Source organism: Conger conger, chromosome 10 (genome assembly GCF_963514075.1).
Source record: "Conger conger chromosome 10, fConCon1.1, whole genome shotgun sequence".
Lineage (NCBI taxonomy): Eukaryota > Metazoa > Chordata > Actinopteri > Anguilliformes > Congridae > Conger > Conger conger.
The window spans coordinates 7,995,612-8,017,667 of NC_083769.1; the positions used below are offsets into that span (position 1 = coordinate 7,995,612).

General features: G+C 42.5%; 2 protein-coding genes across 4 annotated transcripts; both read left to right on the forward strand.

The window, feature by feature from the left end:
- Nucleotides 1–3,643: 3,643 nt before the first annotated feature.
- Nucleotides 3,644–9,757, forward strand: LOC133139614 (protein FAM107B-like). Of its 3 annotated transcripts, none has more exons than XM_061259196.1 (5): nt 3,644–3,949; nt 4,060–4,208; nt 5,816–5,955; nt 6,831–6,975; nt 9,129–9,757. In XM_061259196.1, exons 3-5 carry the CDS (start codon nt 5,903–5,905, stop codon nt 9,228–9,230), a joined length of 300 nt encoding a protein of 99 aa, XP_061115180.1. In that variant the 5' UTR covers nt 3,644–3,949; nt 4,060–4,208; nt 5,816–5,902; the 3' UTR covers nt 9,231–9,757. The 3 variants fall into 3 exon arrangements, with proteins under 3 accessions (XP_061115180.1, XP_061115181.1, XP_061115179.1); XM_061259197.1 differs by having other exon boundaries at nt 3,644–3,940; XM_061259195.1 differs by lacking the exons at nt 3,644–3,949; nt 4,060–4,208 and adding an exon at nt 5,569–5,720.
- Nucleotides 9,758–11,975: 2,218 nt separating this feature from the next.
- LOC133139174 (probable G-protein coupled receptor 25) lies at nt 11,976–13,495 on the forward strand. Its single transcript, XM_061258542.1, has one exon. It carries the CDS (start codon nt 12,131–12,133, stop codon nt 13,214–13,216), a length of 1,086 nt encoding a protein of 361 aa, XP_061114526.1. The 5' UTR covers nt 11,976–12,130; the 3' UTR covers nt 13,217–13,495.
- The last annotated feature ends 8,561 nt before the right edge of the window (nt 13,496–22,056 follow it).

The following is a 22,056-nucleotide window of genomic DNA, read 5'->3' on the forward strand; positions in this document are numbered from 1 at the left end:
CGGCGATTGACTGCCATGCAAGGCGCCGACCAGCTCATCAGGAGCATTTGGGGGTTAGGTGTTTTGCTCAGGGACCCGGGCGGGGGATCGAGCCGGCAACCCTCCGACTGCCAGACGACTGCTCTTACTGCCTGAGCCATGTCGCCCCACTGGTACATTTTGTATTTTATTGGTTCTTGCAATCTTCAAAGCATATGTTTTCAAATCACATTGTAACAGATAGGTATGACAATGGGAGGGGTCTTCTCAAAAGAAAACTAGAAGATGAAGATGATGAAGGTACAATAGGTAAGATTTTTGTGTTAAAACATTGTTACAAGACCATTGTAAATCCCTTCCTATCATTGAAAAAGGCTCACTGACATGTTGCCTGTGTTTATAGTCCTTAAATTTGGGTTTCAAAATATACAGCTGACAGACCAAAACATTAATTACAATAATTCAAGCTCATTGGTTGAAAATTGGTTCTAATTGCCACAGCCAACGGCGTTTCAACGTCAGTGCATTCACAGAGAAGGAGGAGGGATAAACAGTGTTGTGGTTTGAGGGTGTTTGTTGCTGCTATTCCTCTCTTGACTGTTCGAAGTCCGAAATTACCTATTGTACCTTTAATATAATCAAAACCAATCAGTGGATGCCAATCATGTAAAAAAGCTAGGTGCTTAGGTTTTGACTTAAAACTGCACATGCTCTTGGTTGGAGGGAGGGTACAGAAAATCATCAGTTCTTTCTTGTGGTCGACCCTGATTTCCCTGGTCTTTCATGTGAAAATGTAGGGTGTAGTTGTTGGGAGCTGGAATGAGCACCAACTGGGGAAAGTCTCTGGGATGCTGGGTTTGAGTCTTCTGTGTAGCATCTGCAGGCACTGGGCATCCCCAGTCATTTATTGGGGGCCATAGGTTTTTTCCCCTACAATTTCCTTGTGTATCGGTATTTTTAGTTTGGCTAGGTAAGCCGTGTTTGGCTAGTTAACTTTTGCTTTGTTGTTTGTTTATTTGTTTGTTAAAAAAATAATAATAATAAAAAAATTGTAATAGGCCCTAGTCCTTATCTTTGTTGTGCAGGTAACAGTTGAAATTGTACTTCCCTCTAGGGTCTTTCAGCGCACTTATCCCTGGTTATGGGTATGCACTTTGTTGTACGTCGCTCTGGATAAGAGCGTCTGCCAAATGCCATTAATGTAATGTAGTGTAATTTCATGAAAGTACCTAAAATGTCACAGGGATGCAGCTATGATACATTTGCTTTACTTTAATTTACCTATTTGTGAATGTGACCACTGACTCTTCACTTCATAAGAAACTGTCCAATATATAGACATATTCACAGATAAATTGACCTTATGGATGCGGTACCTTCTCTTCCTCCTCGATGGCAACAGGGAGAAGAGGCCGTTATCGGGGTGGCTGGGATCCTTTATGATTCTCCTTGCCCAAGTCCTGCACCGTCTGCTGTAGATGTCCTGAAGTTGAGGGAGTTTACCCCCCGTGATGTGTTCAGCTGACCGTACCACTCTCTGCAGGGCCTTACGGTCCTGCTGGGTGCTGCTCCCATACCAGGCAGTGGTGTTCCGAGTCAGGATGCTCTCAATTGTGCACGTGAACATCTTTGATGTCGTAATGACATTTCAGAAGGATGTCTAATAACATTGTTTTTCGATCACAGAACCTGGATATTCCTTCCTCCGGACAAAAGCCTTGTTATAACATGCGGTCCACCTGCTTTGTTGACAAGACCTGATGGACCAATTCAATTATGAGAGGAAAGCCAGTGGGCAGGAACCTGTCAGGCAACAATGGAACTATCCAGAGAGAAAAAATGAGTGTCTCTCACGGATTGTAGTCCAAATGAATGTGAACACACACATGCAGCGTACCTGTATGCTGTCTACTGTAATTGTCTCTGGCTAAAGGCATGTAGGATGATACGTATTAACTGCTGCATGACAACATACTCACGTAGAATAGCCCACTGGAGTCGATTGCTGTCAGTGTGAGAGACAGTGGAGCCCCATGGATCTTAGCTCCACTCTATAAGACATTATCTACCCTGAATAGTCTACATAATTAGTAAAATTTTAGGCGGTCATGAGAATACCTGTCCAGGGTATATTCCTGGCTGATTGGCGACCTTTCCAGGGTGTGTTCCTGCCCCTTGCCCCAGGCATGATAGAATAAGCCCTGGGACCCTGACCAGGGATAAACGGGTTAGATAATGGATGGATGGATGGATGGATGGATGACGTAAATCTAATTAAAAGTGTGTTTGCTTCCAGGTTCATGCATAAGGTTAACCATACTTAGCATACAAACTATACCAACCCAGCTAAGCAGTATGCGAACATTTTCTATAATGCTCACTTTCCAGGCCAGACACTGGTGTCGGACCGTTGAGCAAGGTGTTTAATTCGAACCTGCTTACGTGAACCATTGAAACTTCAATGTTCATCACAAACTTGTCCACACCTCTCAAAGCATAAAACACATAGGCCTACTTCTCAAAGCATTAAATCAGAATTTTCTGCAGTCAAACGTTTTCAACAATTCATACATAACTATTAGCCGTTCTTTCAAATACAATTAATTCATTGTATTTACTTAGGGATAGACCCTTGGCTTGTTTTATAATCTACTGTCTGTTCTGGCTCCACGGTGGTGGAATGAACTCCCCGTTGAGGTCAGAACTGTACAATCTCTCCTCACCTTCAAACGCAAACTGAAGACGCACCTCTTCAAGCAGCACCTCTCCCCATCAGTCCCTACCTCCCTGTGATCCTTAATTGTTGTCTTTGTGATTTACTTTGTGTTTTGGTATTTTTAGTTGGCTAGGTAAGCAGTATTTGGATAGTTGGAAGTTTGGTCACTTTTGCTTTGTTGTTTGTTCATTTGTTGTTTAAAATAAATAAATAAATAGGCCCTGGTCCTTATCTTTGTTGTACGGGTAGCAATTGAAATTGTACTTCCCTCTAGGGTTTTTCTGCGCACTTAGCCCTGGTTATGGGTATGCACTTTTTTGTACGTCGCTCTGGATAAGAGCGTCTGCCAAATGCCAGTAATGTAATGTAATGTAATGGAAAAGGCATGTGTGATGCTCAGTGAGACACTTTGTGGAGTTTTTATAGCTCTCTTCACACACAGAGACACTTTACATATCTTGACGTTAGGCCACTAAACAAAAACAGGATTGAGGTGGAGGCTGTCATACCCTCAGCATATATTTTGGCATTTTGTGGGTGTGTAGGAATGTCCAGCAATTTGATACAGCCTTTGGAAAAAAGTCACCTCCCTGTGAGTGTTCTCAACCAATTTCTACTGTGCTGGCATTGTACACTGGCCTACTCTTTTAACCAAAACGTTGGTTCAAAGGAAAAAGATGGTCCACAAATTAAAGACATAATTAAAAAATGCCATCTTACACATATTGTTATATTGATTGCAATGTTCCTTGGATATGGAGGTAGTCTATCTGGGATATATTCTCTCAGCATTATCTCTTTATATGACTCGCTAGAGTGCTAAGAAATTTTATTGAGCTTGCTTAGCCTACATAATGGTAAAGGCCTGTATTGAAATAGTAGCCAGGCTTCAAATAAATGAAAGAGCCTGCAGTTCACAATGCTATTTGATCCACCGGTGTAGGCGGAGTCTTGTGCCGTCAGGTGTCTTGGCCGGAGTCGCCTATCCAAGGGGTTGAGCGGCCGAAGAACGAAGACGTCGGCAGATCGGTTTGCGCTCATCGCGGCTCTACCCTGCGTTTGGCTCTGGTTCAAGGCGACACTCCGGCGATCAGCGTCACATTTATCCTCCGTTTCCAGAAAAACGAAGCGAATGCACGGACACGGGTAGCGAGGAGCTCCTGAATGCGGAGGGTCACGTGGACGCAGCGTGGCATGGCCAGCACTGTCACAGGCTAATGCGCACGGGAGGTCGTCACGCGGGAGGTGCCCTGGGTGACAGAATTATTTTGATTATAATGCCTATTCTCACGACCAATTACAGTGTAATCTCCCATCTCGGTCCTTGTAAATGTGAAAGCCTTCTCTTCAATTGTTCTGTACAGAGTGGTTAGAGTTGGGTAAAGTGGTTTCCACAACAAGGAGTTTCAACAGCATCCTGACGACCAGTGTCCAAAGCTGCTGTTTCTCCCCTTAAGAGGAGGCGGTTTATTTTGTGGGCAAGCGATGATGGACCAGAGTTAGTTTCCCTCAGGTGAGTAAATGTGTCAGCTGATACGTTGCTGTACTCCACACACAGGTAAGGTTAGATGGGTCTAACATTCAGTGTAATGGATATTCTACTTGAGTGCACCTTAGAGAAATCCTGGGGCATTCCACTAAGACGTTGATCCTTCACCAACTAATACATTTCAAACCTTGAAAGTTTAGATTCATTTTTGTTTTGATTGATTGTTGCTTCTCTCTTTCACGAGTTGGATCAATTTCTTGGGAATGGGGATGATGAATTTGTCACATGATGTGGCAGAATTAATGAATATTATAATTAATATGATTTATATCAAAATTAGTTATGAACAGTTCAACAGATATATGCTAATATGTGTCAACATATCTGTGATCTCTGAAAGTTATTCCCAAAATGCTACATTCATATTTCTCATATTATGAATGGTTTGTAATTTAGTTTTACATCCATACAAGAACATGTGGAAGCAACAATACATTCGTCACACAACAGCAAGTACGTGCAAGCGTAAATATGAAACAAATGTTGAATATATTACACAGTTTAACATTCATAGCAATGTAGTTAATGTGTAGAAATAGATTGTAGAGTGCAGGGACAGGTCATTATTTTCCAAGATGAAGGAGATGGTGAAGACTAGTGATGAAGCTTCTACTGTTCACTTTTCTGTGGGTTGCATCGAGATTGAGTTACATCAGCTTTGTACAAAGGTATTAGCTGACAGTGTGCATTTCTGTGTGAGCGCAGTGGGTCTTTGGTGCAATTATATCCCTTATCCAGTAGAGGGCAGAAAATGAAACCCAGCCGAGTGTACTGATCAGGGAGAGTGTTTGGAAAATATCGGTAATACAGGAGTTCTGACCCCTGCATCTGGCCTAGGGATGGACAAAGCAGGCCTTATCTGTTTCCGGATTTCTTCTGCTCTTAAATATATAATTAGCCCAATCATTTCCATGATCTGTTATTTATAGTCACATTCAGTTATACGAACAGCAGCTGATAAATGTTCTTGTCTCGTAGCATTATTGTGCTCTAATTTGCGAGTGAATCAGCCATGCCTTATATGGCTAATTAGCTGATTAGGATAACTAGTGGCAGCAAAATCCTGCATATGGCACACACCGGCCCTCCAGGCCTGGAGTGTCCATCCCTGATCTGCACCCTCAGCGTTTCCTACAGCAGAGATACTCTATCTTACCCAGAAATGGTCGGTGTGGGTGCAGGCTTTTGTTCAAACCAAGCAGTATCACACCTGATTCTTCTAATCAACCATTAGAATTGTTGCTAAGGACCTTGAATAGTAGGATCAGGTGTGTAACTGCTTGGTTGGAGAAGACTGCATCCACACCGACCCTTTCTGGGTAGATTGTGTATCTCTGACCTAAAGGATCCCTAGATCTCTGGGAAGAGATTACCATCACTTAATTTTAACAAGCATTTCCTTTTTTCTTAATAGAGTGCTTTTCATGTTTTCAGGGATTATTTACCATCCAAAATGACATTGTCAGAAACATGAATGTAATTAAGAATAGAAACCCCGTATTCACATTGTCCTTCGGTTCTTGACCGATTTGTGGTGTTGAGTCCGGTGCGTATTTGGTATTTTCTTTCAGGGGCGTTCTCATTATCACTCCGTGTCGCGCCTGGACGAGGAGAGCGCTGCGGAGGCCACGCCCGCCAGGAAACCGGCCAATCGCGTGATGGCGATGGCGAGCCAGGACCTGCCTCGGGAGCTGCTGCTCAGCCATAAACGGTGAGACCGCACGCGCGTGACAATGTCCAACCCGTGACGTCACTCTGTGTTTTGAGTGAGGCCACGGTTGCCCATCCCTGTTCCTGGAGATCTGCTGTACTTGTAGGTTTTCATTTCAACCCTAATTTGGCCTACCTGATTCTACAAATGTGCAGCTCGACAAGAGCTCTTGAATGAGGTGTGCTTTGCTAGGGTTGGAGTGAAAACCTACAGGATGGTAGATCTCCAGGAACAGGGTTGGGCAGCCCTGACAGTTAACACACAATAAGACACTGAGTGAGGTCATGGATCGGACGTGTGTGTGTGTGTGTGCGCACGCATGTTTGGAAACTGGTATGCGACCGTGCTGCTTGTGTGACTGTCCCCTGCCGTGTGTGTGACTGCCCCCTGGCGTGTGTGACTGTGTGTGTGTGTTTGTCTGTGTGTGTGCGACTGTGCTGTGTGTGTGACTGTGTGTGTGTGTGTGACTGTGACTGTGCTGTGTTTGTATGTGTGTGAGACTGTGCTGTGTGTGTGTATGTGACTGTGCTGTGTGTTTGACTGTGCTGTGTGTGTGTGTGTGTGTGTATGTGACTGTGCTGTGTGTGTGTGTGTGTATGTGTTTGTGTGACTGTGCTGTGTGTGTGTGTGTGTGTGACTGTGCTGTGTGTTTGACTGTGCTGTGTGTGTGTGTGTGTGTGTGTGTGTGTGTGACTGTGCTGTGTGTGTGTGACTGCTGTGTGTGTGTGTGTGACTGTGCTGTGTGTGTGTGTGTGTGTGTGTGTGTGACTGTGCTGTGTGTGTGTGTGACTGTGCTGTGTGTGTGTGTGTGTGTCTGTGTGTGACTGTGCTGTGTGTGTGTGTGTGTGTGTGACTGCCCCCTGCTGTTCCCTCAGGGTACTGCACTCGGGGGAGAAGCCGGAGCTGCAGAGGAGGCTGGAGAGGAGGAGGCTGGAGCAGCACAGGGAGCAGGAGCAGGCCCGGCAGCCGCCCTCCGACCTGGAGCAGGAGCTCCGCAAGAGGCAGCTCAAAATGCAGGAGGTACTGAGTCCAGACCACACATCATACCTCATACCCCACACCACATACCCCACACCTCACACCTCACACCTTATACCTAACTAATTTCACCACAGCTCAAAATGCAGGAGGTCTTGCACTCCGGAGCCCGTTCCTCACCTCTCACCTCGTACCTGATGCCCCTCAGCTCCTCTCTCGTACAGTTCAAACTGCTGGAGGTATGAGGTTACCAGGAAAGAGCTGTACAAATGGAGAATTTGATTCCCTTCATTTTAATTTATAAAAATTGGCTTCACTGCCAACAAAATACTTTTTGGGTTCAGTTCAGGTCGGGTCAGCAGAACAAATGGAGCATAGATGGAAATTAACTTCTAAATAATTCAAAATATTGTACTCAATATTTTTGTCTGATTTTCAAACCCAACATCACAAGCTTAGAAGCAGGACTGCTTTGGTTTTGGCACTTGCCACATCCTGAAAACATGTAATTTCACTTAAGAGCCAATTACCACAAACGGTACTTTACACCACACATTCACGCACACCAACACTGTGTTTCGCCATACTCTACTTTCACACATTAATAATCTGCATTGCTACAGCCACACTAATGCTGGACCAGCTAGCGGGGGTTTGTGCTTATATTATTTTCCAGTTATTTCTTGGGGTGCTTTAAGCCCAAGCTTTCAGCTCTTCTAATCCACATTGATCCCAATCAGGCTAATTTGGGAAAAGGAACACGGTCATGATTTGTGGGGTCATCAGTAGATTGTTGCACAAATGCTGATGTTGGCAACTTTTCTTTGAAGTGTAATATTTGACACCAAGCAGCTGTTTGGGTGGGACTTACAGTAATGTTAGCACCTCCTGGGTGTGATGTAGGATCAGAAAATAAAGTCTTTTGCATAAGACATTTGGCACAAACTGTTGGCCTGAACTGGCTGCTTTGAATGTGGAAATGTGGTTTGAGTCAAGGATTAAGCTCATGTTACACAGTGCCTTTTAGATTCATGGACAGCTCTTTAAATAACACTTAATTTGCATCAGATTTGTAGATGCATGCAGATTTTTATCACATTATTTGAGAGCTTGAAATAAGAACCGTTAGGTCCTATATTTGGACAGTCTGGGTTCAGTATCAGGAAGCTTCATGGCGAAATGTTGCAATGCAAATTTTAAATGATTAGAAGCATATACAATGTATTGATATCTTGCTGTATGTTCAGATATCATAATGGGGCCTGTGCCACATGCAAACATTTCAGGTTTCTGCCTCTTGCTCTGATCAGCAAGGTCCATCACTGATTAACTAATCTTATATTTAGACTTAAACTTATTTCTATTACCTTTTTTTGCTGAATGAGACAAAACTGCAAATGAGGTGAGAATTTGACTCATTTCAACATTTGCCAATGTGGTGAGAGAATTTCACTTGTCAAGCAAACAGTAACTTAAAACAAGCTCATTTTCTGCTTGAGAGAAAAAAGATCTTAAGTCTTATTACAGGACTAAAAACGCTTGTTAAGACAGACATTTTTTCCCTTGCAAACGCAACTATACCTGTTGCAAAGATACGGTCACAGTTAACCCCTTGTATGACAAGCTAGCCTACTACTGCAAGCGCACTTATACCTGGAGGGACTCCAGGCCTCTGCCTCCATAACTGGCTGTAGACCAGATATGTTACTCTGTATTGTTAACTTCTTAACTTCTTAAATTCTTAACTTCTGACTACCGACTGTTGAAGTTGAAACATTTCAATAGGCATGTATTAAATGTATTAAGCCAAGGACATGTATTGTATGCCAGGGACACTCAATCTTTCCCAGAAAGGGCCAGTGTGGGTGCAGGCTCTTGTTCCACCAAGCAGTTACACACCTGACTCTACTAATCTACCATTAGTCATTGCTAAGGACCTTGATTAGTAGAATCAGGTGTGTAACTGCTTGGTTGGAGAAGACCGCATCGACGCCGGCCCTTTCTGGGTAGATTGAGCATCCCTGCTGTAGGCCTAGCCATGACCATTCTGTACTGAAATATAGCACCAGAAACTACAGATAACGACTTCAGGCTCCTCTATCTCAGAAGCAAATTGGCGCAGGAGCATTTTTATGGGCCTAAAGAATCAATGCTAGCTCCACGTAGCGTAACCCCGCCACTCCTGTGACCCACAGCATGAGCAGGAGGAGGTGAAGAAGAAGGTGGACCAGGAGAACGTTCCGGAGTTTGTGCGGGTGAAGGAGAAACTGAGGCACATCCAGGCCTCGGGACAGTGAGGTGCGGCACCTCCAGGCCTGGGGACAGTGATCCAGGCATTGGGGTGGCCTGACCGCCCATGTTCCCCCATGCCCTGACACCTCCACTGCTGCACCGAGGAGCATAAAAGCCCCGCCAGACCACCGTCGGACATCATTCCCGAGACACTGCTGCGTTCGTTACCTGAACACTGAGCCCCATGGCTGACGCACAGAGGATGCTGGGTTACCGAGGAACTGTTTCTGCCCAAACTCTCCCAGTTGACCGGTTTACTCTCCATTAATAAATCTGGCTCGCCTGCCCAGCCTTTTTAAGTACATTTTATATGACAATGGTCAAACATTAATGCAAATCAGTATGTTGTCTGCTATTTGTGCGTTCCATGAAACCAGTGAGCAAAAATAAACTAAAGGCAAATGCTCTTGGCCACAAGCGTGTTATGGTACAGAGACGAGAGAGAGCCTGTGTGTGATGAGAAGGCACACGCGTGTGTCCGAGACCAGTATTCTCTGTTGGGTGTGAGTGGACCTGCTATGCATGTATTTGGTTGCAGTGGTTGAGTTTGTCTTAAGTGTGTGCATGGACTCTGCTGAAAACCTTAGATATTTTGACTGCAATAAATGTATTGTGAATGAGTTATTTTCTGTTCTGCTTTTCGAACACTTTCGGAGTGAAAGAAAGGATATTTTCTTCAGAAATATCCATATTTATATAGTCTTTTGTTGGCATGTTTGACTTCAAAGAATTCAGTCCAGAAGGGCAGGACAAAACCTACTGTTAATTGAATCAGTTTGCTAATGTTTTCCTGATATGTAGCTAAAGAGAGGTGAACAGCAAATGTGCACTAAGCTAGTTGTGCCATCTTGTATAGCTGGTTGGGTGCTGTGCACTTTATTTAAATGTATTCTTAATTTTGTACCTGCTTTTTATCATTACCCCCAACAATTGAAGTTAGCTGTACACTAATTGTAGAACAATTCGGAAAATGTTTCCAGTGATAGTAATACATGGGGTTAATCAAACCCAGTTGAGTAAGGTACTTGTACAAACACCCAAATTAAATGATTATAGTTTCATTCTTTTACTGATAAATTTAGTAATGAGTAACCACCAACTGTCTCTGTAGTTCCCCAATGGCAAGAGGGGATACTATTGTTGTTATTAGTTGTCATGGATACAGAAAACCAGATAACTCGGGTTTTGATCAGAAAATTCACAGTGTATTAAATATGTATTTGTGCACCAAAATTCATATTCATGGTGTATATTTGGTAGTTGTCAAGGATGTATCCAGTTCAACACTTGCTTTTAAAGATTGTTTTCAATTCATTTTTAGGTTTGCGTTTGAAAACATTTAACATTGCAATTGCTCTATTGTGATTTGTTGGTTACCCATAGTGCAACGACATTTGTTATTTGTGATTGTAGATCCCGCATGTGCAAAATAGCTGGTTGCTGAAAGATTATTTTAGCAACAGGTATGGATGTTGATGAAAATGCAAATCCATGGAATATGCTTTGTAGTGTTTATTCCTCAGATGATCTGTGTGAAATGTGTTGCGTCAAACTTATGAGATCAGAAGTAAAGTCTCTTCCTGACAGCTGGATTTTGCATGTCATTTTTTGCATGTGAAGATCTATAATTCTCCCAGGGTGAAATTATTTGTGTTACGAATGAACCTTATTTAATTTTTTTTACTATTTATATTAATACGGACTGCATACCAACCCTTTATCAGCTGGACAGACACCACTGGTCTTTTGTGCCTTTTGTGTAGCTGACTGAAATGCAGTAGGCAGAGGTTTTCTCCATTGCTCTGGTCCTCCATATCTCATGCTCTTGGAACTCGTAGAGAATTCATTTGCAGGAAACCTCTGCCGCCTGTTGGTGTAGCTGCCGCGCTTCTGAGTGCTGCTGGATTAACAATGTTAAAAAGACAAAGATTAAAAATGGCCCTACCAACCCGCAGGTTCGGAGATATCCCCACCACAATAATTTCAGAATTAGTATTGAAAGATACAATCGGTAAGATCTTAGTGTTAAAACATTATTACAAGACCATTGTAAAGCCCTTCCGATCATTGAAAAATACTCACTCATATGTTGACTCACCCTCTGCCTGTTTTCAAAGTCCTTAAATTCAGGTTTCAAAATATACAGTTGCTGGCCCGACACTCTGAACCAAAACATTGGTTCTGATTGCCACAGCCAATGTCAATACTATTTGTCATGGACTTGGTTTGGTTTAGCTTTATTGTGACTCATGTACTGCATTGGAAGAAATGCCCTGGTGCGGAATCATTATTTCGAAACCATTTGTTTATGCAGAAATGACATGCGCTCAATTCCTGGTTTTGGACAAAGTTCCTGCATTTATTAGAGTTTTTTTTAAATAAATAGAGATATGTGCCATCACAGCCATTACACAAGCCAACTGCATTTCTTCACAACGTTTTTGGATTAAAATTATATTAAATATTGCTTGACAATGAAAAAAGACTCAAGACACTCTTTTCTGGTATAGGTATTAACAATTCCTTTATTGGTGTGGCAGATCCACAAAGGAAATTATATTAAGAAATATATTGTAACTACCAAAGCGTTTTGGCTGACTTGGCCTTGTTGCATTCATGAAAAATGTAACACACGAAAAATGATTATTGACATCAATCATAAACTTATAAATGTGTTTAACTGGCACTTGATGGGAAATCAAGTGGTAAAAAAAAAAAACGTTACAGGAAATGCTCCTCTGAATGCTGTGCTTCATGTCGGCTTCAATAAAACAAAGCGCACCAAAAAAGTGCTGAAAAGAGAAACTGTGGTTTCTGAACACGTGACCTTGTGTGGCACCGTGCCGTGGGAGGGCACAGGCAGCAGCTCGAGAGAGCTGGCCTTGCGCAGATCCAGTCAGCTGAAATGGAAGACCTGAGCTACTACGCTTATGATAACTTCACAGAGCTGCTCGACTTCAACGCCAGCGAGGATGAGTGCCACCGGGGCGCGGAGCTCCCCTTCTCGCACGTCTACCTGCCCGTCCTGTATTTCCTCATCTTCTTCACCGGCGTCTCGGGCAACGTCTTCGTCATCGCGGTCATGCGCGCAAAGGGCGCGGGCCGGCGCCTGGTGGACACCTTCGTGCTGAACCTGGCGGCGGCCGACCTGGCCTTCGTGTTCACGCTCCCGCTCTGGGCCGTGTCGGCCGGCCTCGAGCACCGCTGGGACTTCGGCGACGCCCTGTGCAAGCTGAGCGGCTACGTCGTGGCCGTCAACCGCTCCTCCAACGTCTTCTTCCTGGCCTGCATGAGCGCCGACCGCTACCTGGCCGTGGCGCGGCCGCTGGCCCGGCGGGCGGGGCGGGGCGGGCGGGGCGCGCGTCTGGCCTGCGCTGCGGTTTGGGCCTCCGCGCTGCTCCTGGGCCTCCCCTCGCTGGTGTTCCGCCGGGTGTCTCCGCCCGACGAGGGCGGCCTCTGCACGGAGGACGCGGAGTCGGCCGCGTTCGTGGGCCTGAGCCTGGCCTCGCTCGTCCTGGCCTTCCTGCTCCCGCTGGCGGTCGTGCTGTTCTGCTACGGCTGCGTCCTGCTCCGGCTGCGGGGCCGGCCCGCCGTCGCCCCCGGCAACGCCCCGGCCGAGGCCCGCCGCCGCTCCCTGCGGATCGTCCTCGCTGTCGTGGCCGCCTTCGCCGTCTCCTGCCTGCCCTTCAACGTCTTCCGGGGAGTCCTGGTGGGGGCGCCGGCGCTGGGGTGGGAGTTCTCCTGTGAGGCGCGCGCCTTCCTGGCCCGGGCGCTCGTGCTCTCCGCCTGCCTGGCGTTCTTCGACAGCTGTGTGAATCCGCTCATCTACCTGCTCCTGGACCGCCACTTCCGCCAGCGCGCCCGCTGGCTCTGTCTCCGGGGGCTGTACGGCGGGGAGCAGCCGCCCCCTGCCACGGCCTCCAGCCGGAATACAGACGGCCACGGAGCCTCCACCAGAACCCAAGTCCACTCCTTCAATCTTGCGAACTGATTCTCCGTGCGCTCTCCTCACCCACTAACGCAGTGGTCTCCAACCCCCGGTTCTTCAGAGCTACCGGGTCTGCTGGTTTTTGTCTTCACCTTAAATTCAGCACCGTGTTGATACCCAGATAACCAGGTGAGGTGAGTCAACTGTGTAACCAACGGCTCTATTTGATTGAAGAGCCGAGTAGCAATGAAAACCAGCAGACCTTGTGGCTCTCCAGGACCAGGGTTGGAGACCACTGCAGGTGAGGTCCACCGTATACCATCAATTTATAGACCCCCCTCCCCCCCCCCTCCCCCCCACCAGCAGTTAATTACCTGTCACACTGAGCACCCTGCTGAAAAAACTGCCCAGCTAGGTTTTGAAACAGCTGGTAGCTATCTGAAGCTAGTCATAGCTGGATTTCACACCGGGGAAACTATGATGTGTGCTTTTACAGTTGACTGCCTTAACCCAACCGTCCACCAGCAGATCATCACACTGCCATGTTGCAGAATGATTCTGGGCTGACTGGTGGGCCAGCACTGGGCAGCTAGCTGTGTGCTGTATGCTTGCTGCCTGGACCCGCTGACCAAAGTGCCGTCTCCTCAGGTTACCGTAGGTACCCTTTGTTCGGTTATAGCCGGAGCTGTGCTGTTCACAGTGATAGCATTGTGATTTGGGAAAGTAGGATCACTGGCTCATTAAGTATTCATTTTGGAGAGACTTTGATCACAATCAGCAGTAAGTGGATATGTGTACATTGACCTCTGCTGACAGAAAGTGAAGTTAGATAAGTATTAGATTCAATTATTTTTGATGATGGAGAGTAGAGTGTATTACATTAAAAGGTTAGAATAGTCCATATAAAGAATAGAATGCCTCTTAATTAGGCTGTTGAACATATGTCAACTTAACATTTCCCCCTTAATCTGATTAACGCAATGCGGGTTTGGCTTGTTAACATTTGCTTGAGTAATGGCCAAGTGACCACACATTCATTAATTAGATGCCTTTTGATTCACCTCAGTCTTAAATTTCAGCTAAAATTTTTACCTTTTTTATGTCATTGTTTGCAAAACAGCCCAATAAGTGCAATGTGAATATGGGAATTTTATCTTCTTCTTTTACAGACATCCCCAAATTTTTAAATAACTTTTTCTATTAAATGTGTCCACTATACTATGGCATGGACAATATATTTATGTCAAATTAAAATAATTAAAAGTATTTGGAGGAACATAGATTGTAATATAACCGAGTGAACGAAAACAGATTTGTTTTTATACATTGGTCTCCTACATAAGATGATGATGATGATGATGATGATGATGATTATAATTTTATTGATTACTTTTAAATGATTAAAATGCCATGGGGAAATCATCAGCAGAATCTTAGTGTGGAATAAATTGCAATAGCGCTTGTTTTACAGCAATTATGAGACATAAGGAGCAATATGTTGCTACTCTATTGAAGGTGAAAGAAAGTTGTAAAGAATAAGAACCTGGCCTTTCATAGCACACGTGTGTTTGAAGTGGTTTATCAAACGTGAATATGGGAATTTTATCTTCTTCTTTAAACATGATGCGGTGTAAAATGGTAAATAATGCCTGAAAACATGGAAAACATCAAAAGAAAAATGAACAGCTTTTTTAAAAATCAAGCAGTTGGAATGAAAACACAGCAAACACAGGGGGTCCCCAGGACCGAGTTTTGGAACCACAAATGTAAAGTATTCGAAAGACATTTTTAAAATAAACTGTGTGTGTACAAATTGCAAGACAAAGATAGTAAACTGGGTATTCATTAATATAATGAATACAGACCATTCCAGAATATTAGTGGAAATTAATCAACATATAAATGTGTGTCACTAATCATTAACTTTTTTTTTTACGCATGCTGTTTTTTCACAAAGACGTTCCCGAGAAGCATGATGAAACAAAGTGTTAACCCTTCACAATATGATTAGATGAATTGGCATGAAATAATGTAGTTGTCAACTTGCTTAATAACTACTGAGTAATTCAACAGCTTTGTTCATGTATTTGTACATCATCAATTCATGTTAACAACGACATTAGTTCATGCCAATTCATGGCAATTCATAACAGTTAATGTATTTGTTCATGGTTAACTAATTATATGTTTATCATATGGGTTACTAATGTAAAAATACAAAATCTCATTGCATTAAATATGTGAAATAATGAAAATCTAATTTCATACTTAATATATTTGTACATCAATTAATAATGTTAACAATTACAGTAGTTAATGCCAATTCATTTACCCTTATTGTAAAGTGTGACCAACAAAGCTTAAATCATTCTTAATAAAATAAAATAAATGTTGTTCATATTATTGTCTAGTGTCTATAAGCAAATTGAGAACATGTAAATGCATTATGTTCAAATATTATTTTGCCATATTCTGTTCAAGATCATAGAAATGTGGTCTAATATGTTAAAAAATATTATAAGCAATTTAAATCATTTGATGAAGGCCTTGATCACAATTAAATATTTATATTTAGTGTCATAAATGCAGACATTATATCTGAGGAACAGTACACTTTTTTGGATATATTTAATACAACTTATGAATTGACTATTATGTCATTTGTCACATGTGCTGTTGTAAAACGTGCATGCTGTTTGAATTGTTAATTCAAAATGAGTATGCTGTTATTCCTATCTTCTTCTCTTTATTCGTTGTTGGCTATTTATCTCAATGTATGTTTGCTAGAAAAATATGTGAATAAACTGAGAGCCGTTGAGATATTTGTCTGTGTAATCAGTTAGTAATTGTAACCTCTTAGGTGATCATATCATAAAAAATTAAAGTCTCCAGTGGATTGGAGAGAAATGTCTCATTAAGGGCATCACATGTTCATTTTATTAACATTTAGCTTTTGCTGAACACAGGAACCGTTGATACATAAAATAGTCATCCTGTAAACGTTTCTGAAGTGTTACTAAAATGTTAACTAAAATGATAAGAAGACCAGGCTTACCAGCACAAAACCAATGGTATTTCCCATAGCACACAGAAAAGACTTTTGGACTTCATAGTAATAAAGTAATATTCACTGAAATTTAAACAGTTGAATGAGTAGCAACAGTGAGAAATAAGCTCACATTTTCCCATGAGAAAGTGTGTAGGAGGCTCGACAGACCGAGAGTTGAAAGGGTCACTCTTTGGTGTAATGCTCAGTGCCCTTTTAGAAATGAATAATCTCATTTCTCAAAGGGTCTTGAGAAATGTAGTTTACCCGTGGTTCTGTGAGAACCTGCCACTCATCTGAACTTTCGGTATCTGTAAGCGAAATAGCAGAATTCGTACAATTTGCGCTCAGGCAAAGTGTCTGCTTTTGTGAAACACTCTTCAGTTTCCATTAAGAATTTACAGACGTCCCCTAATTTTTTTACTGAAAGAAATTATATTACAACTGTCCACTATACTATGCCATGGACAATATAATATTTATGTCCAATTTAAATAATTAAAAGTATTTGGAGGAACATAGATTGTAATATGGTAAGGTATATGAGCAGCCATGGGTGGATAATCACAAGAGAGCTCTAACTGACAAATAAAATATTTTTTCAGCAGTCTTAATGAGAATATACACTCAGTGAAAAACAAAAAAACATCCAGTGAACAGCAGACAGAAATGTGTTGTTAATGAGTGACGTCAGAGGAGAAGGGCCAGACTGGTCAAAGCTGACAGGAAGGTGACAGTAACGCAAATAACCACACATTACAACAGTGGTATGCGGCCTGTAGTGTAGTGGTTAAGGTAAATGACTGGGACCAGCAAGGTCAGTGGTTTGATCCCCGGTGTAGCCACAATAAGATCCGCACAGCCGTTGGGACCTTGGGAAAGGCCCTTAACCCTGTACTGCTCCAGGGGAGGATTGTCTCCTGCTTAGTCTAATCAACTGTACGTCGCTCTGGATAAAAGCGTCTGCCAAATGTCATTAATGTAATGGAATGTATGCAGAAGAGCATCTCTGAACACACGATGCATCAAACCTCTAAGTGGATAGGCTACAGCAGCAATAAGTCCAATAAGTCAAAATAAGTCTAATAAATACCTAATAAAGTGCTCACTGAGTGTAGAAATTGTAGGATACGATACTATCTAACACAATAACACACACAGCGCTGATCAGCCAATTGTTATGTGTTATTGAGACTCCACCCTCTTCAGAAATGAAACTGATAGAAATTTGCTTCCAGAATGGAAAATGTGCTTTGTGTGTGTGCGCATGTATGTGTCCACAATTTAAGTAGCATCCTTAAGTCAGAGATAGCCATATACTGTTTGTGTTTATTTTGCTTGTGGATGGATGTGGATCTCTTTTTGCAAGAAAGAGCAAAATTTGAACTGAAACTGAAATGTGACACAACAAGCAAGCAACATCAAGAACATGCATCAAGTCAGACAATTCCCACAAAGGTGTTTGCCATAGATGAGCAAGAGCATGTACCCGAGCCGACCTGGGTCTTCTACATAATTGAGATTTCGGTAAAATTAGGAAGATCTGCAGATCTGTGAGATTATTTCCCCAAAGCATGTTGTTAACCAAAGCATACAGTCCAAACAATAGAATCATGCTGATTCAGAAAGCTGGTGAAAATCGATAATTCTTCAAATTGTCAGTAATTTGCAGGAATTGTACTCATGACTAACAGAGGAAAAGTGTTTGACTTTGATCTGCTCCTACTTAGACTACCTAACCGCTTCTCGTAACAGCTCTGGCACGCCCATCAAGCGGTGGGAAAGACATCTGGAAAGAGTTCTCAAGGAGATGCGCCCCAGGCTGTGGCTGACTGGCTTACGGGTGCGCCCCCCCCCCCTCCCCTCAGGACGGCTGGACTCTCAATACCTGGTTATGTGCTCCCTACTGAAAAAACAGCCAAAGCTAGGCTTTGAAACAGTGGGTAGGTGGTTGACCAGTTCAGACTGGCTCCCAGCCACCAGCTCAAGCTCTGTTTTGAAACAGTTGGTAACTCAGACAAGCTGCCAACACTGGCTGGTTGACCAGCTCATACACAGCTAGACCAGCTCATGACCAGTTTGACCAGCTCATACCCAGCTAGACCAGCTTATGACCAGATTGACCATGCTGGTTGAGCAGCACATACCCAGCTAGACCAGCTTATGAGTAGCTTGGTCATGCTGGTTGACCAGCTCATACCCAGCTAGACCAGCTTATGACCAGTTTGACCGTGCTGGTTGAGCAGCTCATACCCAGCTAGACCAGCTTATGAGTAGCTTGGTCATGCTGGTTGACCAGCTCATACCCAGCTAGACCAGCTTATGACCAGTTTGACCATGCTGGTTGACCAGCTCATACCCAGCTAGACCAGCTTATGACCAGTTTGACCATGCTGGTTGACCAGCTCATACCCAGCTAGACCAGCTTATGAGTAGCTTGGTCATGCTAGTTGACCAGCTCATACCCAGCTAGACCAGCTTTATGACCAGCTTGGTCATGCTGGTTGACCAGCTCATACCAGCTTATGACCAGCTTGACCAGCTCCGTTTTCAAGCTGGTCATAAGCTGGATTCTACAGCAGGGCTTTCTGTGAAATGCAGAGCCTGTGCACAATTTCACCTGCGAGCAGCGAGACCGGGTGTTAGATCAGTTTCTCACTGCAGTCGAGGGGGGGCATTTGTTGTTCAACGTGGGGCCTTGCGTCAGTAATCTTCACATCTTCAGAAACTGTGTCACAATGTCTGGCCCGTTGCAACTGCATGGCAAGGCTTCTAAGCTGGAGTTTCCCTTCAAAGTAACTTCCATTGAGATAAAAGATAACACTCACAGTGTACTTTGCTGATGAGACTTATGGTGCACAGCCTCTTGTCGTGACCACAGCCAGGTGTATGCGTGCTGCATACTACCAGTTTAACCATATAGGCTGAGCTACACAATGTATGAATTCATAACGTCATACAGAAAGAGGCTTACATTGTACCTGTTCAAAAAGGTTTAATTAACAAAAATATATCTCCACATTTTATTAGGCTGAACAAAACTCAGGATAGCACAAGATGAGCTAATTGAAAATTGAATAATGTTTGAATTTGAATAATGCTGAAAAAGATGACTGTGGCAAAACAAAGGGTTAAAGATGTTTGCTAACAATATGATTTTTATTTTCCGCATTTACTGAAATCATGGTTTTTGTTTTTTTTGCAGTTTGCAAAAAATGGACTGCAACCGGACTCATTCGTCATACTTTTCAACATTAATTCAGAGTTGGAGGACAACAAACCTACACAAGCGCTTTAGCACATTCGCGGGAGTATTTTCTGTAATGGTAACAGACAAATCACACATTGGCCTTTTGAGAAACTGCGCATGTGGAAGCGGGTTTTCAGAAACACGGTCTACGCCGGCGTTCGCTTTGAGGTTGTGGGTAACCAAAGGCTGAAAAAGCAGAAAATGGCGTCAAGTGCAGCGTTTCTCAACCCTGTGTTGTGTGGCATGCTGTGAGAGCTGGTGTTTGTTTTCAATGAATGTACAGGCATCTGCTAAATAGCTAGAAAAGGTAGCCTAGCTTAGAAAAATTTACCTGCAAAATTAGCTCAATAAAAGGTACTTAGTTCAGGCACAACTGGGTATGAAATGTCCTTTGTGAACTTCTGTTTTACAGCACAGTTAGCTGACGCAGTGAGGCGGTAAGGCAGGGGTGTCAAACTGAATTCCCAGGGGGCCGCAGTGTCTGCGGGTTTTTGTTGTTTCCTTTCAATCAGCTGCCAATTATGGCCTTGAGAACAAGAACATTACATTACATTACATGGCATTTAGCAGACGCTCTTATCCAGAGCGACGTACAACGAAGTGCAGATCAAACACAAGTACAAGTGTGAAGAGGACCTGAGAGGACAGTACAGTTCCGAGTCCTAGTGTAACCATACAGATATAATCGGAACCCTTGAAGAATACATCAACTTCCAAACTAGCATACCACAGTTGGCAGCTAGAATACCCTGAGTAATATTGTTTCCAGTCTAGTAGCTGTAAACATATTATATCCCCGGTTCATTTTAGCTCACATTTTCACCCTGGCCCTAGGAGAGCAGCAGGGTGTGCAGGTTTTAACAGAATAAACTGAACTAATTCACCCATCACTGACCTACAGCAAAGTGCTGGTTAAATGAGCTAGAACTAATCTCAATGATCAGCTAGCACAAACTAGCTTTGACAGATTTTGTATTTTTATTCAATTCCAAGAGAAATCCAGTCACAGAACCATATAACAGAAATCCAGTCATAGAACCATATCATAGAAATCCAGTCATAGAACCATATAATAGAAATCCAGTCATAGAACCATACAATAGAAATCCAGTCACAGAATCATATAATAGAAATCCAGTCACAGAACCATATAATAGAAATCCAGTCATAGAATCATATAATAGAAATCCAGTCATAGAACCATATAATAGAAATCCAGTCATAGAACCATATAATAGAAATCCAGTCATAGAACCATATAATAGAAATCCAGTCATAGAATATTTCCATTTGATTATGGCTGTAAGAGCATTGTTCAATTCTATGGGGAAATGAAACAAAGAGATATTTTCAAAAGTAGTCTGTAAGTATTAAGTATGTTATAGTTCTGGAGCAATCATGTGGATATGTGCTGCCCCCTGTTGGTTCTATAGTGACAATTCATCTCTGCAATTACTGACTGGATTTAACGTCCTCATTTCTGGAGTTGCGATCAAATAAATGTATGAAATAAAGGCTTAAATGCACTCAAGTGAATCAGTGACTTTTAGGTTTATATCAATGTTCGACTTATTTTCCTTTGTACAATACCTGCTGCACTGTTCACAAACAACCCATGTACACAGCGAAAGGAATGACAGCTACTCATTCAACAATTTCCTTTCTTGATTCTTACAAATTCTACAAAATTAGTTGTTGACCTCCCTAACCGACAGAGATTGGGTGCATGCTACAATATATAAAATAGTCATATTGATTGTAGTTGGTGCTACTACACATATTACAGACAATATTACACACTGCACAGTGCAAACCATGATAGATTGATGACTTTCATAAATAGACCAACTTCATCTTTGATGGTTGGAATGATGTTTTTTGTTTTGAAATGTGAAAAAGTGACTAATCAGTACTTTTTTTGTCCTTGGCCTTGACATGGACTTCTTAAAAAAATATGAGTTTTTGTTTTATTATAATTTGTATTGATTTAGTTTTTTTGATACATAGCTTAATTTGCTTCTGTTGAAATGAGTTTTTAGTTGTTTTATTGTAAGCATTTTTGAAGACAACTTTAATCAGTACAAAAGCTGAAATACTATCGACAAATTATAATTATAGGCAATATCAATACTGTAAAATAATTCTTGAACTTGTTTTAAATAATTATGAAATCATTGACAACACAGCATACTTCCTAATTCATCATAACTGAAAATGTAAGAAAAATGGCAAATGGCAAAACATGATTGGAATTGTTGTAATTCTGATTTGTGAAATGAAAACTCTTTATCACATAATGCTTTTTCACACGTGATAGATTAAAACAGCCATTGAAATGAGCGCATTGATATAATAGCAATACCAACCATAATGGAGCATATTATCTACCATATCCAAGGGATTTAAGAATTCATCTGACCTTGTGACCTTTGCTTGGTTACGCTGCACAGATTCATTTGTGTTTATGACTCCTGCCTTTTCACAAACAACAATGACCCCCAGAAGATTCCTGGTGGTGTGTTGCACTGAACGATGCAAGGACATGATGAAGTAATTTTCTTCATCAAGTAACAACCGAAAATTTCAAGATGACAGAGAGGTTCAAGT

Bases quoted from the DNA above. Each gene is read 5' to 3' on its own strand.
- LOC133139614 (XM_061259195.1), top strand. The intron at 5,956-6,830 runs GTGAGACCGCAC...CTGTTCCCTCAG, and splicing joins CTGCTGCTCAGCCATAAACG to GGTACTGCACTCGGGGGAGA. The intron at 6,976-9,128 runs GTACTGAGTCCA...TGTGACCCACAG, and splicing joins GGCAGCTCAAAATGCAGGAG to CATGAGCAGGAGGAGGTGAA.
- LOC133139174 (XM_061258542.1), top strand. From the start codon at position 12,131: ATGGAAGACCTGAGCTACTACGCTTATGATAACTTCACAGAGCTGCTC.